General features: G+C 42.9%; 1 protein-coding gene across 6 annotated transcripts; it reads right to left on the minus strand.

Moving 5' to 3' along the window:
- Nucleotides 1-9,542: 9,542 nt before the first annotated feature.
- Nucleotides 9,543-17,255, minus strand: Or1i1 (olfactory receptor family 1 subfamily I member 1). 6 transcript variants are annotated; one of them, XM_085843367.1, is made up of 4 exons: nt 17,100-17,251; nt 11,614-11,835; nt 11,374-11,487; nt 9,543-10,628 (listed from the first exon to the last, which is right to left on the minus strand). In XM_085843367.1, exon 4 carries the CDS (start codon nt 10,612-10,614, stop codon nt 9,673-9,675), a length of 942 nt encoding a protein of 313 aa, XP_085699493.1. In that variant the 5' UTR covers nt 10,615-10,628; nt 11,374-11,487; nt 11,614-11,835; nt 17,100-17,251; the 3' UTR covers nt 9,543-9,672. The 6 variants fall into 6 exon arrangements, with proteins under 6 accessions (XP_085699493.1, XP_085699492.1, XP_085699491.1 ...); XM_085843366.1 differs by having other exon boundaries at nt 11,374-11,744; XM_085843365.1 differs by having other exon boundaries at nt 11,374-11,829.
- Nucleotides 17,256-17,571: the final 316 nt, after the last annotated feature.

Below are 17,571 nucleotides of genomic sequence, written 5' to 3' on the forward strand. Positions count from 1 at the left end.
TCCCACCAGCAGTGGAGGAGTGTTCCTCTTTCTCCACATCCTTGCCAGCATCTGCTGACAACTGAGTTTTTGATTTTAGCCATTCTGACTGGTGTGAGGTGGAATCTCAGGGTTGTTTTGATTTGCATTTCCCTGATGACAAGGACGTTGAACATTTCTTTAAGTGCTTCTCTACCTTTCGGTATTCCTCAGTTGAGAATTCTTTGTTTAGCTCTGCACCCCATTTTAAAATAGGGTTATTTGGTTCTCTGGAGTCCAATTTGTTAGCATATGTCTTTTTATTGGGGAATTGAGTTCATCTCTTTTTTTTTTTAATATTTTTATTACATATTTTCCTCAATTACATTTCCAATACTATCCCAAAAGTCCCCCATAGCGCCCCCCACTTCCCTACCCACCCATTCCCATTCTTTTGGCCCTGGCATTCCCCTATATTGGGGCATATCAAGTTTGCAAGTCCAATGGGCCTCTCTTTCTATTGATGGCCGACTAGGCCATCTTTCGATACATATGCAGCTAGAGACAAGAGCTCCAGGGTTCTGGTTAGTACATCATGTTGTTCCAACAATAGGGTTGCAGATCCCTTTAGCTCCTTGGGTACTTTCTCTAGCTTCTCCATTGGGAGCCCTGTGATACATCCAATAGCTGACTGTGAACATCCACTCCTGTGTTTGCTAGGCCCCGGCATCGTCTCACCAGAGACAGCTATATTTGGGTCCTTTCAGCAAAATCTTGCTAGTGTATGCAATGGTGTCAGCGTTTAGAAGCTGATTATGGGACGGATCCCTGGATACAGCAGTCTCTAAATGGTCCATCCTTTCATCACAGCTACGAACTTTGTCTCTGTAACTCCTTCCCTGGGTGTTTTGTTCCCAATTCTAAGAAGGTGCACAGTGTCCACACTTTGGTCTTCATTCTTCTTGAGTTTCATGCGTTTATCAAATTGTATCTTATATCTTGGGTATCCTAAGTTTTGGGCTAATATCCACTTATCAATGAATACATATTGTGTGAGTTCTTTTGTGATTGTGTTACTTCACTCAAGATGATGCCCTCCAGGTCCATCCATTTGGCTAGGAATTTCATAAATTCATTCTTTTTAATAGCTGAGTAGTACTCCATTGTGTAAATGTACCATAATTTCTGTATCCATTCCTCTGTGAGGGACATCTGGGTTCTTTCCAGCTTCTGGCTATTATAAATAGGGCTGCTATGAACATAGTGGAGCATGTGTCCTTTTTACCGGTTGGGACATCTTCTGGATATATGCCCAGGAGAGGTATTGCTGGATCCTCCGGTAGTACTATGTCCAATTTTCTGAGGAACCGCCAGACTGATTTCCAGAGTGGTTGTACAAGCTTGCAATCCCACCAACAATGGAGGAGTGTTCCTCTTTCTCCACATCCTCGCCAGCATCTGCTGTCACCTGAATTTTTGATCTTAGCCATTCTGACTGGTGTGAGGTGGAATCTCAGGGTTGTTTTGATTTGCATTTCCCTGATGATTAAGGATGTTGAACATTTTTTCAGGTGCTTCTCTGCCATTCGGTATTCCTCAGGTGAGAATTCTTTGTTCAGTTCTGAGCCCCATTTTTTAATGGGGTTATTTGACTTTCTGGAGTCCACCTTCTTGAGTTCTTTATATATATTGGATATTAGTCCCTTATCTGATTTAGGATAGGTGAAGATCCTTTCCCAATCTGTTGGTGGTTTTTTTGTCTTATTGATGGTGTCTTTAGCCTTGCAGAAGCTTTGTAGTTTCATGAGGTCCCACTTGTCAATTCTCGATCTTACAGCACAAGCCATTACTGTTCTATTCAGGAATTTTTCCCCTGTGCCCATATCTTCAAGGCTTTTCCCCACTTTCTCCTCTATAAGTTTCAGTGTCTCTGGTTTTATGTGAAGTTCCTTGATCCACTTAGACTTGACCTTAGTACAAGGAGATAGGAATGGATCGATTCGCATTCTTCTACATGTTAACAACCAGTTGTGCCAGCACCATTTGTTGAAAATGCTGTCTTTCTTCCACTGGATGTTTTTAGCTCCCTTGTCGAAGATCAAGTGACCATAGGTGTGTGGGTTCAATTCTGGGTCTTCAATTCTATTCCATTGGTCTATTTGTCTGTCACTATACCAGTACCATGCAGTTTTTATCACAATTGCTCTGTAGTAGAGCTTTAGGTCCGGCATGGTGATTCCACCAGAGGTTCTTTTATCCTTGAGAAGAGTTTTTGCTATCCTAGGTTTTTTGTTATTCCAGATGAATTTGCAGATTGCACTTTCTAATTCGTTGAAGAATTGATTTGGAATTTTGATGGGGATTGCATTGAATCTGTAGATTGCTTTTGGCAAGATAGCCATTTTTACAATGTTGATCCTGCCAATCCATGAGCATGGGAGATCTTTCCATCTTCTGAGATCTTCTATAATTTCTTTCTTCAGAGACTTGAAGTTTTTATTATACAGATCTTTCACTTCCTTAGTTAGAGTCACGCCAAGATATTTTATATTATTTGTGACTATTGAGAAGGGTGTTGTTTCCCTAATTTCTTTCTCAGCCTGTTTATTCTTTGTGTAGAGAAAGGCCATTGATTTGTTTGAGTTAATTTTATATCCAGCTACTTCACCGAAGCTGTTTATCAGGCTTAGGAGTTCTCTGGTGGAATTTTTAGGGTCACTTATATATACTATCATATCATCTGCAAAAAGTGATATTTTGACTTCATCTTTTCCAATTTGTATCCCTTTGATCTCCTTTTGTTGTCGAATTGCTCTGGCTAGGACTTCAAGTACAATGTTGAATAGGTATGGAGAAAGTGGACAGCCTTGTCTAGTCCCTGATTTTAGAGGGATTGCTTCAAGCTTCTCACCATTTACTTTGATGTTGGCTACTGGTTTGCTGTAGATTGCTTTTATCATGTTTAGGTATGGGCCTTGAATTCCTGATCTTTCCAAGACTTTTATCATGAATGGGTGTTGGATCTTGTCAAATGCTTTTTCCGCATCTAAGGAGATGACCATGTGGTTTTTGTCTTTGAGTTTGTTTATATACTGGATTACGTTGATGGATTTCCGTATATTGAACCATCCCTGCATCCCTGGGATGAAACCTACTTGGTCAGGATGGATGATTGTTTTGATGTGTTCTTGGATTCGGTTAGCAAGAACTTTATTGAGGATTTTTGCATCAATATTCATAAGGGATATTGGTCTGAAGTTTTCTATCTTTGTTGGGTCTTTTTGTGGTTTAGGTATCAGAGTAATTGTGGCTTCATAGAATGAGTTGGGTAGAGTACCTTCTGTTTCTATTTTGTGGAATAGTTTGTGAAGAACTGGGATTAGATCTTCTTTGAAGGTCTGATAGAACTCTGCACTAAACCCATCTGGTCCTGGGCTTTTTTTAGTTGGGAGACTATTAATGACTGCTTCTATTTCTTTGGGGGATATAGGGCTGTTTAGATCATTAACCTGATCTTGATTCAACTTTGGTACCTGGTATCTGTCTAGGAACTTCTCCATTTCATCCAGGTTCTCCAGTTTTGTTGAGTATAGCCTTTGGTAGAAGGATCTGATGGTGTTTTGGATGTCTTCAGGATCTGTTGTTATGTCTCCTTTTTCATTTCTGATTTTGTTAATTAGGATGCTTTCCCTGTGCCCTCTAGTGAGTCTGGCTAAGGGTTTATCTATCTTGTTGATTTTCTCAAAGAACCAGCTCCTTGATTGGTTGATTCTTTGAATAGTTTTTCTTGTTTCCACTTGGTTGATTTCACCCCTGAGTTTGATTATTTCCTGCCGTCTACTCCTCTTGGGTGAATTTGCTTCCTGTTGTTCTAGTGCTTTTAGGTGTGTTGTCAAGCTGCTAATGTGTGCTCTCTCTAGTTTCCTTTTGGAGGCACTCAGAGCTATGAGTTTTCCTCTTAGAAATGCTTTCATTGCGTCCCATAAGTTTGGGTATGTTGTGGCTTCATTTTCATTGAACTCTAAAAAGTCCTTAATTTCTTTCTTTATTCCTTCCTTGACCAAGGTATCATTGAGAAGAGTGTTGTTCAGTTTCCACGTGAAGGTTGGCTTTCTATTATTTATTTTGTTATTGAAGATCAGCCTTAGTCCATGGTGATCTGATAGGATGCATGGGGCAATTTCAATATTTTTATATCTGTTGAGGCCTGCTTTGTGACCAATTATGTGGTCAATTTTGGAGAAGGTACCATGAGGTGCTGAGAAGAAGGTATATCCTTTTGTTTTAGGATAGAATGTTCTGTAGATATCTGCCAGATCCATTTGATTCATAATTTCTCTTAGTTTCACTGTGTCCCTGTTTAGTTTCTGTTTCCATGATCTGTCCATTGGTGAAAGTGGTGTGTTGAAGTCTCCCACTATTATTGTATGAGGTGCAATGTGTGCTTTGAGCTTTACTAAAGTTTCTTTAATGAATGTGGCTGCCTTTGTATTTGGAGCATAGATATTCAGGATTGATAGTTCCTCTTGGAGGATTTTACCTTTGATGAGTATGAAGTGTCCCTCCCTGTCTTTTTTAATGACTTTGGGTTGGAAGTCAATCTTATCAGATATTAGAATGGCTACTCCAGCTTGTTTCTTCATGCCATTTGCTTGGAAAATTGTTTTCCAGCCTTTCATTCTGAGGTAGTGTCTATCCTTTTCTCTGAGATGAGTTTCCTGTAAGCAGCAAAATGTTGGGTCTTGTTTGTGTAGCCAGTTTGTTAGTCTATGTCTTTTTATCGGGGAGTTGAGTCCATTGATATTAAGAGATATTAAGGAAAAGTAATTGTTGTTTCCTGTTATTTTTGTTGTTAAAGTTGGCATTTTGTTCTTGTGGCTGTCTTCTTTTAGGTTTGTTGAGGGATTACCTTCTTGTTGTTTCTAGGGCGTGGTTCCTGTCCTTGTATTGGTTTTTTTCTGTTATTATCCTTTGAAGGGCTGGATTCGTGGAGAGATAATGTGTGAATTTGGTTTTGTCGTGGAATACTTTGGTTTCTCCATCTATGTTAATTGAGAGTTTGGCTGGGTATAGTAGCCTGGGCTGGAATTTGTGTTCTTTTAGTGTCTGTATAACATCCGTCCAGGATCTTCTGGCTTTCATAGTCTCTGGTGAAAAATCTGGTGTAATTCTGATAGGCTTGCCTTTATATGTTACTTGGCCTTTTTCTCTTACTGCTTTTAGTATTCTATCTTTATTTAGAGCATTTGTTGCTCTGATTATTATGTGTCGGGAGGTATTTCTTTTCTGGTCCAGTCTATTTGGAGTTCTGTAGGCTTCTTGTATGTTCATGGGCATCTCTTTCTTTAGATTTGGGAAGTTTTCTTCTATAATTTTGTTGAAGATGTTTGCTGGTCCTTTGAGTTGAAAATCTTCATTCTCATCCACTCCTATTATCCGTAGGTTTGGTCTTCTCATTGCGTCCTGTATTTCTTGGATGTTTTGAGTTAGGATCTTTTTGCATTTTACATTTTCCTTGATTGTTGTGCCGATGTTCTCTATGGAATCTTCTGCACCTGAGATTCTCTCTTCCATCTCTTGTATTCTGTTGCTGATGCTCGTATCTATGGTTCCAGATTTCTTTCCTAGGGTTTCTATCTCCAGTGTTGCCTCATTTTGGGTTTTCTTTATTGTGTCTACTTCCCTTTTTAGGTCTAGTATGGTTTTGTTCATTTCCATCATCTGTTTGGATGTGTTTTCCTGTTTTTCTGTAAGGACTTCTACCTGTTTGATTATGTTATCCTGTTTTTCTTTAAGGATTTGTAACTCTTTAGCAGTGTTCTCCTGCAATTCTTTAAGGGATTTTTGTGCTTCCTCTTTATTGTCTTCTGCCTGTTTAGCAGTGTTCTCCTGCATTTCTTTAAGTGTGTTATTAAAGTCCTTCTTGAAGTCCTCTATCATCATCAGGAGATATGCTTTTAAATCCGTGTCTAGCTTTTCCTGTGTGTTGGGGTGCCCTGGACTGGGCGAAGTGGGGGTGCTGGGTTCTGATGATGGTGAGTGGTCTTGGTTTCTGTTAGTAAGATTATTACGTTTACCTTTCGCCATCTGGTAATCTCTGGGGTTAGTTGTTATCGTTGTCACTGTTTAAAGATTGGAGCAGAAGCTGTGTTCCACTCACCAGCAGTCTCTAAATCCTGTGGCGGGGGTCGTGGGTAGCTGACGGTACCCCGGCGCTGGTCCAGCCGGAAGAGGCCTGTGGTCCTACTCAGGCCGGTTTCTGCTTCCCTAACTAATGCAGTCTCTGGCCCCGCGTGCAATTGGATTGGAGCAGAAGCTGTGTTCCACTCTCCAGAAGTCTTAAGATCCTGTGGTGGGTGTTGTGGGTAGCTGGTGAGTGTCAGCCGACCCTGCGCCCCAGCTGCCCCGGTGCTTTTCTGACCGGAAGAGGGTTGTGGCCCTATGTAGGCCGGATTTCTCTCTCCCCAACCAGAGCAGTCTCAGGTCCCGCGTGATTGGACTGGAGCAGAAGCTGTGTTCCACTCACCAGCAGTCCCAAAATCCTGCAGCGGGGGTCGTGGGTAGCTGGCGGGTGTCAGGCAACCCTGCGCTCCCGCTACCCCTGCGCTGATCCAGCCGGATGAGGCCTGTGGTCCTACTCAGGCCGGTTTCTGCTTCCCTAACTAATGCAGTCTCAGGTCCCGTGCAATTGGATTGGAGCAGAAGCTGTGTTCCACTCACCAGCAGTCCCAAAATCCTGCAGCGGGGGTCGTGGGTAGCTGGCGGGTGTCAGGCAACCCTGCGCTCCTGCTACCCCGGCGCTGATCCAGCAGGATGAGGCCTGTGGTCCTACTCAGGCCGGTTTCTGCTTCCCTAACTAATGCAGTCTCAGGTCCCGTGCAATTGGATTGGAGCAGAAGCTGTGCTCCACTCACCAGAAGTCTTAGGATCCTGTGGTGGGTGTTGTGGGTAGCTGGCGAGTGTCAGCAGACCCTGCGCCCCAGCTGCCCCGGTGCTTTTCTGACCGGAAGAGGGTTGTGGCCCTATGTAGGCCGGATTTCTCTCTCCCCAACCAGAGCAGTCTCAGGTCCCACGTGATTGGACTGGAGCAGAAGCTGTGTTCCACTCACCAGCAGTCCCAAAATCCTGCGGCGGGGGTCGTGGGTAGCTGGCGGGTGTCAGGCAACCCTGCGCTCCCGCTACCCCGGCGCTGATCCGGCCGGATGAGGCCTGTGGCCCTACTCAGGCCGGTTTCTGCTTCCCTAACTAATGCAGTCTCAGGTCCCGCGCAATTGGATTGGAGCAGAAGCTGTGTTCCACTCACCAGCAGTCCCAAAATCCTGCGGCGGGGGTCGTGGGTAGCTGGCGGGTGTCAGGCAACCCTGCGCTCCCGCTACCCCGGCGCTGATCCGGCTGGATCTGAGTTCATCTCTTAAGAGATATTAAGGAATAGTGATTGTTGCTCCCTGTTATTATTAATGTTATTTTTATGTTTGTGTGGTTATCTTCTTTTGGGTTTGTTGAAAGAAGATTACTTTCTTTCTTTTTCTAGGGTGTAGTTTCCCTCCCTGTGTTGGTGGTTTCCATCTATTATCCTTTGTAGGGCTGGATTTGTGGAAAGATATTGTGTAAATTTGGTTTTGTTATGGAATATTTTGGTTTCTCCATCTATGGTGATTGAGAGTTTTGCTGGGTATAGTAATCTGGGCTGGCATTTGTATTCTCTTAGGGTCTGTATGACATCTGCCCAGGATCTTCTACCTTTCATAGTCTCTGGTGAGAAGTCTGGTGCAATTCTGATAGGTCTGCCTTTATATGTTACTTGACCTTTTTCCCTTACTGCTTTTAATATTCTTTGTTTAGTGTGTTTGGTGTTTTGATTATTATGTGATGGGAGGAACTTCTTTTCTGGTCCAATCTATTTGGAGTTCTGTAAGCTTCTAGTATGTTCATGGGCATCTCTCCTCTCTCTCTCTCTCTCTCTCTCTCTCTCTCTCTCTCTCTCTCTCTCTCTCTCTCTAGGTTATGTTTTTTTTCTATAATTTGTTGAAGATATTTACTGGTCCTTTAAGTTGGGAATCTCCACTCTCTTCTATATCTATTATGCTTAGGTTTGGTCTTCTCATTGTGTTCTGGATTTCCTGGGTGTTTTGGGTTAGGAGCTTTTTTGCTTTTTGCATTTTCTTTCACTGTTGTGTCAATGTTTTCTATGGTATCTTCTGCACCTGAGATTCTCTCTTCTATTCTTTGTAATCTGTTGGTGATGCTTGCTTCTATGACTCCTGATCTCTTTTCTAGGTTTTCTATCTCCAGGGTTGTCTCCCTTTGTGATATCTTTATTGTTTTTAGTTCCATTTTTAGATCCTGGATGGTTTAGTTCAGTTCCTTCACCTGTTGGTTGTGTTTTCCTGTAATTCTTTAAGGGATTTTGTGTTTCCTCCTTAAGGACTTCTACCTGTTTATCTATGTTCTCTTATATTTCTTTAAGGGAGTTATTTATGTCCTTCTTAAAGTCCTCTATCATCATTATGAGATGTGATTTTAAATCAGAGTCTTGCTTTTCTGGTGTGTTGGGGTAACCAGGGTTCACTGTGGTGAGTGAACTGGGTTCTTATAATGCCAAGTATTGTTATTTTCTATTGCTTATGTACTTGTGCTTGCCTTTTGACATATGGTTATCTCTGTTGTTAACTAGTCTTGCTGTCTCTGACTTTGGCTTGTCTCTTCTGCAAGCCTATGCTCACAGGTGTGTAGACACTCCTGGGACACCAACTCTCTCCTGGCAGTATTTGTGTATGTAGCTCTGTGGCACACAATCAGCTCTGGGTGCAGACGGAGACCAGAAGACTCCTGTCTCAGGCAGCTCCTCAGTTCCTGTGTCCTGAGGGTTCTGAGTGGGTTCCTCTGAGCATCAGTGGTGATCCTACCTGCACTCACAGGCGAGTCCGGCATCCTGGGAGGCTTGTTTCCTCCTGGCATTATTTGGATATCATGTTTTCTTGTTATTTGTTTTTATGCTGATACCCATCAAGCATATTGGTGAAAAATTTTTAAATAATTTATTCTTTTATCTTAAATACATCCTGACTGCATTTCTTGTTCCCTCCACTCCTCCTCCTTCATTCTTCCCCCAGATCCATTGTTTCTTAGTTTTCCTTAAGAAAAGAACAGGCCTCGCAGGGATATCAACCAAACATAGCATAACAAGATACAGTAAGACTAGGTACAACCCCCCATATCAGGGTGGGTGAGGCCTCCCATAGGAGGAAAGCAGTTCCAAGAGCAGGCAAAAGAATTTCTAATCCTTCATGTGTTTTTTCTGGATATAGGAAGGGTCACTAACCTGACATATTTAAGCATGGTCTTTGCAAGTCATTAACTCTTCCCAAATGACCCACAGGGGTTTTCTAGTACTGCCACAGTAACCAACCAACCAACCAACCAACCAACCATAAACTTTCCCAACCAGGTGGTGCACACCTGTCATCCCAGCACTCAGGAGGCTGAGACACCAAACTCAGGTCCTCTGTAATATCATCAAGTACTTTTAAACCCAGCTACAGAAATCATCTATTCCTTTGTGACACATTTACCACACTCTACTGTATGGTGAATTAGGTTTTATTAGGTTGTTCTATTCCTTGCTAGATTTTGTACAACTTGGGGTTCACCTCTGTATCCCAAGCGCCTAGCAGTAGTCTTAAAAATCAGTGGCCACACAGCTCCTGCTCTGCACTAGGACTGGAATGAGACTGCTTTGCTGCCAAGCTTCCTCAGGGCTGCCTTCATGTCCTTGTTCCTTAGGCTGTAGATAAAGGGGTTTAGTGTAGGGATAACCACCCCAAACATTAACGCAGCTGCCTTGTCTTTCTGGGAGGAGCTGGGGGATGCTGGCAGTAAGTATCCAGTAAAGATGGTCCCATAGAACAGTGACACCACAGTGAGGTGTGAGCCACAAGTAGAGAAGGCTTTCCACTTGCCCTGAGCAGAAGGGATCCGGAAAACTGCCCTGAAAATGCAGATATAGGAGACAAGGATGCAGGACAGTGGGCTGAGGCCCATGACGATGCCAAAAGCAAAGATCACCAGCTCATTGATGTGTGTATCTGAGCACGAGAGTTTTAGGAGGGGCATAAGGTCACAGAAGAAGTGAGGGATTTCTGATCTTGCACAGAAGGTTAGTCGAGCCATGAGACAAGTGTGTACCAAGGACTGGAGATTAGTAATAACCCATGTCCCACCCACCAGTAGTGCGCAGACATGTGGGCTCATGAGCACTGAGTAGCGGAGTGGGTAGGCAATGGCTACCAGCCGGTCAATGGCCATCACTGCCAGGAGGAAGCTGTCTATAGTCCCAAAGAGGTGAAAGGCATACATTTGGACAAGACAGCCTGTGAAAGAGATAGCTCTGCTCTGGGTCTGGATGTTCACTAGCATCTTGGGGACAGTAGTGGAGCAAAAAAAGATGTCAACCAGGGACAGGTTGCAGAGGAAGAAGTACATGGGTGTGTGCAGGTGAGAGTCTGATATGATGGCTAGGATGATGAGCAGGTTTCCAAAGACAGTGACCAGATACATGGACAGGAACAGTCCAAAGAGGATGGTCTGTAAGTCTGGATCCTCTGAGAGTCCCATGAGATGGAATTCCAAGACTGTTGTTTGGTTTTCTGGTGCCATAGAAGAGTTTGTGTCTATTGAAACAGAAGGAGATGGAAGCAACATAGAGCTGGAGTTAGAGACAGAGCTCTAGTCTTGTAGAAGCCTTTAAGATTATGTGAAAATCCATTTACTCCTTTGAATAAATTTCTTTAAGCTATCTCCAGTGGTTTTCATGTTCTCCAAGCTATCTGTCTGATTATCAAATTCCTAACTTAGGTTCAACTTGGATGTTGACCTTTGCCTATGGTTCAGATCTGGAAAGTTACACAAATACCCATGTGGTAAAAGCTCAGACAGGCAGCCTGTTGGAGGTGGTAGAAGGTGGTTTCTGGGGGCTGGAGAGATGGCTTAACAGTTGATAAGACTTGCTGTTCTTGCAGCAGACCTGTATTTGACTTCTAGCACTCACATTAGGTGGCTGTCTGATCACTGAACAGACCTCTACCATGCTATTCTGCTATGATGGAACAGAGCCAATGGACCACAACCTGAGACCTTTGAAACATTGAACCAGAATAAATCTTTTCTCCTTTTAAATTACCTATATTCAGATATTTTGGGTTAGTGACTGAAAACTGATATACATCAAATCTCAACTCTAAACATCTACAGTAAAAGAAACTTGGCATCTTTTTTTGTTTTTTGTTTTCCCCCCCAGAACTCTCACCCTCTTCCTTCATCCTCATCTTTGAACTTTGCACCAACAAGAAATAATTTGAAAGCTGGAGAAGTGTCTGTTAAGAGTACCTGTTTTCAGTCAGGTGTGGTTGCACATACCTTTAATCACAGCACTTGGGATGCAGAGTAAGGTAGATAGATCTCTAAGTTCAAGGTCAGATTGGTCTATAGAACAAGTTATCAGACAGCCAAATCTACACTGAGAAACCTTGTCTGGAAAAAACAAAACAAAACAAAACAAGAAACTAGGGGAAAGTGCTGTGGTGGTTTCAACAGAAATAAGAACCCTTAGGTTCATATATTAGAATGCTTGGTCATTAGGGAGTAGGAATACTTGACCTGGATTAGGAGGCGTGCCATTTTTGGAGTAGGTGTGGAGATTGGCCTTATTGGAGGAAGTGTGTCACAGGGTGTGGGCTTTGAGGTTTCAAATGTTCAAGCCAGGTCCAGTGTCTCTCTCTTGCTGATCCCTGCAGATCCAGGATGTAGAATTCTCAGCTCCTTCTCAGAACCATATCTACAATGCTTTCCGTCATGTTATAATGAACTAGACCCCTGAAACTGCAAACAAGCCCTAATTAAATGCTTTCCTTTCTAAGAGTTGCTGTGGTCATGGTATCTCTTCATAACACTACAACACTGATTAAGACAAGGTTTAGCTATTCTTATAGAGAACACAAGTTAGGTTCCTAGCCACCCACACTGAGGAAGCTAACAACTGTCAATAATTCTAGCTCCAGAGGATCTGACCCTCTTTTTTTGGCCTCTGTATTCACATGTACAAACACATAGGCACACACACACGCACACACACACACACACCACATAAAAAGTGAAATAAAATCTTTAAAGAGGAACAATTTGATTATCAATTTTAGGTTTAGAATACAAAAATGAATAGAGAATTGACAACATATAGAGGACTGAGGGTGTAGTTCAGTGGTATAGTGTGTGTCTCTTATGCAAGAAGATTTGACCTTCAGCATCACAAAAAAGTGTGCATAAAAATTGTGTGTATGCAGGTATGTGGTGGAACACTATTCAACTGTTAAAATGAAGGAAATTTTGTCATTAAACCACAATATATGCAAACCCAGAAAAGGTTATGCTCATGAAACAGAAATGCCACATAATCTTAATTATATATGGTGTTCAATAGAAGCAGACAGTAGAATGGTGATTAACAGAGTTTGGCAAAAGGGTATAGGTTGCAAGTGGTCAAAAGATTTAAATTTTGAGTCAGATCCATAAATTCAAGAGATCTATTATATAACATGGTAACTGCAGTTAATGGCACAAATCTTATTCTTAAAAGTTGCTGGGGCTAGAGAGATGGCTTGATGGTTAAGACCTTCTGCTACTTTTGCAGAGGAGTAGAGTTTAGTTCCCTCAACCATGTGAGGTGGCTTACAACTGTAATTCCATCTCCAGGAATTTTGATACCCTCTTCCGGCCTCTGCTGGTACCTGCATTCACACACACACACACACACACACACACACACACACACACACACACACACCAAGAAATAAAAGCAAAACAGGACCTTTCCCAGAAGCTGTGTTGAATCCTGCGATTCCATCTCACACTAGTCAGAATGGCTAAGATGAAAAATTCAGGTGACAGCAGATGCTGGCGAGGATATGGAGAAAGAGGAACACTCCTCCATTGTTGGTGGGATTGCAAGCTTGTACAATCACTCTGGAAATCAGTCTGGTGGTTCCTCAGAAAATTGGACATAGTACTACCGGAGGATCCAGCAACACCTCTCCTAGGCATATATCCAGAAGATGTCCCAACTGGTAAGAAGGACACATGCTCCACTATGTTCATAGCAGCCTTATTTATAATAGCCAGAAGCTGGAAAGAACCCAGCTGCCCCTCAACAGAGGAATGGATACAGAAAATGTGGTACATTTACACAATGGAGTACTACTCAGCTATTAAAAAGAATGAATTTATGAAATTCCTAGCCAAATGGATGGACCTGGAGGGCATCATCCTGAGTGAGGTAACCCAATCACAAAGGAACTCACACAATATGTACTCACTGATAAGTGGATATTAGCCCAGAAACTTAGGATACCCAAGATATAAGATACAATTTGCTAAACGCATGAAACTCAAGAAGAATGAAGACCAAAGTGTGGACACTTTAGACCTTCTTAGAATTGGGAACAAAACACCCATGGAAGGAGTTACAGAGACAAAATTTGGAGCTGTGACAAAAGGATGGACCATCTAGTGATTGCCATATCCAGGGATCCATCCCATAATCAGCTTCCAAACGCTGACACCATTGCATACACTAGCAAGATTTTGCTGAAAGGACCCAAATATAGCTGTCTCTTGTGAGACTATGCCGGGGCCTAGCAAACACAGAAGTGGATGCTCACAGTCAGCTATTGAATGGATCACAGGGCCCCCAATGTAGGAGCTAGAGAAAGTACCCAAGGAACTAAAGGGAACTGCAACCCTATAGGTGGAACAACAATATGAACTAACCAGTACCCTGGAGCTCTTGACTCTAGCTGCATATGTATCAAAAGATGGCCTAGTTGGCCATCACTGGAAAGAGAGGCCCATTGGACTTGCAAACTTTATATGCCTCAGTGTAGGGGAATGCCAGGGCCAAAAAGGGGGAGTGGGTGGGTAGGGGAGTGGGGGACTTTTGGGATAGCATTGGAAATGTAAATGAGGAAAATACCTAATTAAAAAAAAAGAAATAAAAGCAAATTTTAAAAGGAAAAATGCATAGAAAGTATTGATGTTGTGCATTAGTTACTTAGCTTAGTCACTCTAAAGAATGCATAGATTTAAAAATATCATGTGCATAATTTTAAGAATTGTGTTCAGGGCTGGAGGAATAGCTCAGTGGTGGAGCCCCTGTTTAGCTTATATCTGACTCTGGGTTTCATCCTCATTACTGTGAAAGAGAACTACTGTTTGCTTGCAAAAAATATTTAATTAAACAGTACAAATACAGTCACAAGTACGATCAGCAAAATCAGGTTTGAGAATAATTAAAGTGATGCCATTCAGTTGATGAAAGCAGAACCAGGTAGGCAAGCATAGGAGACCATTTAGCTTGGGTTCTCCATCTGATTTTGGGTTATGTACCCCATCAACCATGCACTCAACAGCTGAAGCCCTTCCCCTGCATGCATTATGCACACACATCCCTCTCCAAACTGCACCAAACAACCTCAGCATCTCCTCAAGCCCCCACCCACACCAGTACACATATCCTCCCATCTTTGGACAATACTGTAAGTTTCCAGGCTCCTGCTAACAATTAAGGTTATTCCCACCATTTCTGGCTTTGAGTAATAGAAGGGCCAATCCATACTGAACTGGTTTTGGGCACATTCACATTAAGGCAAAACCATATCCTCAAGTAAAGTTTAAGAGACTCTGTGTTTACCATGTAATGCATATGCATACTTGGACACACATTAAAATCAAATGTAGTATAGGATGGGACATGTGCACTAGAGACGTGACTCTATAACATGATCTGTCAATCAAAATAGAGAACTGCCCAAACTACTCCCCTTATTAAACAGACTCCCCTTGAAGTCCATAGAAGGAAGCCCTGACACAGTATTCTCAATAGTGTGGCTCACTGTCAGTCTTCTCTCTGAATAGTTTTCTTGATTCTTCTGCAAGTCTGTGTGAACCCTTATTATCAACTCTTGGGAAAGAAGCCAAGAATATGCAAGCATCTGATTCTAACCCAAACCACCAATAACCACCTTATCTTTGTTGGTAGAGCACTTGGCAAGTATGCCTGCATTCAGTCCTGAGCCATGCAGAGACTGCCCATGCTCGTGCAATCCTGTAATCACAGAACTCAGGAGGTCGAGGCAGGAAGTTAAGGAACTCAAGATCATGCTTGGCTACATGAGAGTTCCAGGCTAGTCTCAGGAAGACTGCCTCTGTACAAAGCAAAGCAAAGCAAACAAGTAAACAACCAAACAACAAGCAATTCTTTCTTGCAGCTGTACACTACCAATAAATTCTGACTGTTATTTGCTTCTTTTTTCTCAGTGGCCAAATTCAAGGTTTTTAATAAACATTTACCCAGAGTGTTAGGTGTCACATTCCCGCTACTTCTCTTGCAGTAAGTATATAAAACCCAGAGTGATGCTAAACACTCATAATTCCACAGCTAGAGTCTAGTTCAGGAGCATTATGAGTTGCTGGTCAACTTGGGCTACAAAGGAGGACCATACCTCAAAACAAGACACCCTTTACCATGCTCTCCCAAAACTTTAATATCATCTCTTTCCAATGAGGATAGACATTTTGCTGTACCCTCTTCTACTCAGTTAGGCATCTTTTTGTCTCATTTATAATTTTTATTTCCCCTCCTTCAAAGAACATTATTTTTAGAAAGATGTAGGGATTGCTGAAGTGGGGTTAGAATGTAAATGGTAGAAGACAAGATGGGAGGAAATGTGGGAAGTTGAGGAAAGTAGAAAGCTGCCCATATGGGCAGGCAGGAAGGCTCAGTGGGTAAAGGTGTTTGGTGCCAAGTCTGAGGACCTGCGTTTAATTCATATCTTTGAGGGAGAGAACTGACTCTCACAGGTTGTCCTCTACTGCCCCCCCCATAAATAAATATGTAAATGAAGGGAGCCACTGTGACTGAGGAAAAAGGCTCTAAGGGAGGAGGGGTGGGAATAACAATAAAACAGAGTGGAAGGGGGAGGGGAAGCAAAGGTGAGGGGAAAGTAGCCTGGGAAAGAGGGAGTGAAATGAGGGAAGAGGAGGAGGTGGAGAAGGAGAGGGAGAGGTAGCAGGAGTGGGAACAGGAGGGGGAGGAGGAAGATGAGGAGGAAGAGGAGGAGGAGGAGGAAGAGGAGAGGAGGAAGAAGAGGAAGAAGAGGAAGAAGAAGAAGAAGAAGAAGAAGAAGAAGAAGAAGAAGAAGAAGAAGAAGAAGAAGACGACTAACTGCAATGAAATATGTAGGAAAAATACCATATAGGAAGCTATTATAAGTTAACTTTAAAAATTAAAATTAAAATTAAAGGCAGAAAAAGGAAGTGTTTGGTTAGGAGTATGGTTCAGTGGCAGCATGTACACTATCTGCAGGCCCTGGAGAAGCTCAAGGCCTTCCTGGGCTACATGAGACCCTGCCTCCAGAAGGAGAAAGAAAAGCAAACAAGTGCCCAAACCCAATTGCCCAAACAAAGAAACAACAGAGGAGGAGGAAGAACATGAACAGATGAAACCTAACATCCCAAGGTATAGTGAGAGCAATGGAGAGGTTAAGGTAGCTGCTACAAGAGCAAGCTCCTTGGAGGTGCAAGAGATGCTGAAAGGAAGTTCAGGAAGGTTATCAGAATTCCTAGGTCCCCAAGCCCAAGATAGGTCCAGCCGTCTTGTTACTCTGCTGTCTTTCAGAGTCTGGGTTTGGGTTGGAGGTTTTTTGCAGTGCAATATAAGATTCCTCTGGGCTGCTGGGTGAAACCCAATGCTCTGTCACACATTTGCAACTGTCTTTAGTTGGTGACTTTCGTTTGTCCTATAGTAGTTCCTGGAACATCACCTGTCACTTAGAGGGCTTCTGAAAGCAGAGAGAGCTGGCCTGGGGACATGTTTGGAGCACCCTTTTCTGTGACACTGCCATTTGCACAAGTGTCCTCCAACTGCAGACCCTAAATATTGTACGTATGTCCTGACATAGAGTTTGATCCTCACCTCTTCCCCCATCCTATCTACAGTTGGTCTCCCCCTCCCATTCACCATTCAGGAAGGAAATATGTTTTCTTTCTCCAGCCTCTTCCAGATCAGTATTCTCTGTCTGACTCTCACTCACCAGAATGGCACCAACAACGAGGGGTTCTCAGAAACCTTCCTATTCCATTATCCAGAACAACCAGAAGTCAGTGCTCAGTCCCCAGGAAGGGCACAGGAGGTCATTTACTGTGAAAGATGGGATACCTGCTGTCCTTGAGAGAAACTCATATGTCCCTGAGCCAGGGCAGATAAGCAGACTGCCAAAGGCTCTAGCAGATATTTACAGTTGGGAGCCCTGGGGACTCCATTCCCAGGCTCCTTGTTAAGAAAGAGAATGCTAATTATTTTGTTCCTGCTCTTTCCCCATGTGACCTGTTCTCTGAGGTGGTTTGCAATCATCAGATCTGTGAGAAGCTGGAGCAGGTATTAGCAATTTACCCCCTTGTGTTCCTTTTTAGCTCAGACTGAGTCTCTTGGAGGCTCCTAAACAAGGTGGTCCTGGGAGGAGCCAAGTCTTCAACAAGGTGTCCAGATTAACCTGAGATGGGCCT

Source organism: Mus caroli, unplaced genomic scaffold (assembly GCF_978045245.1).
Source record: "Mus caroli unplaced genomic scaffold, Mus_caroli_1 scaffold_9, whole genome shotgun sequence".
NCBI lineage: Eukaryota > Metazoa > Chordata > Mammalia > Rodentia > Muridae > Mus > Mus caroli.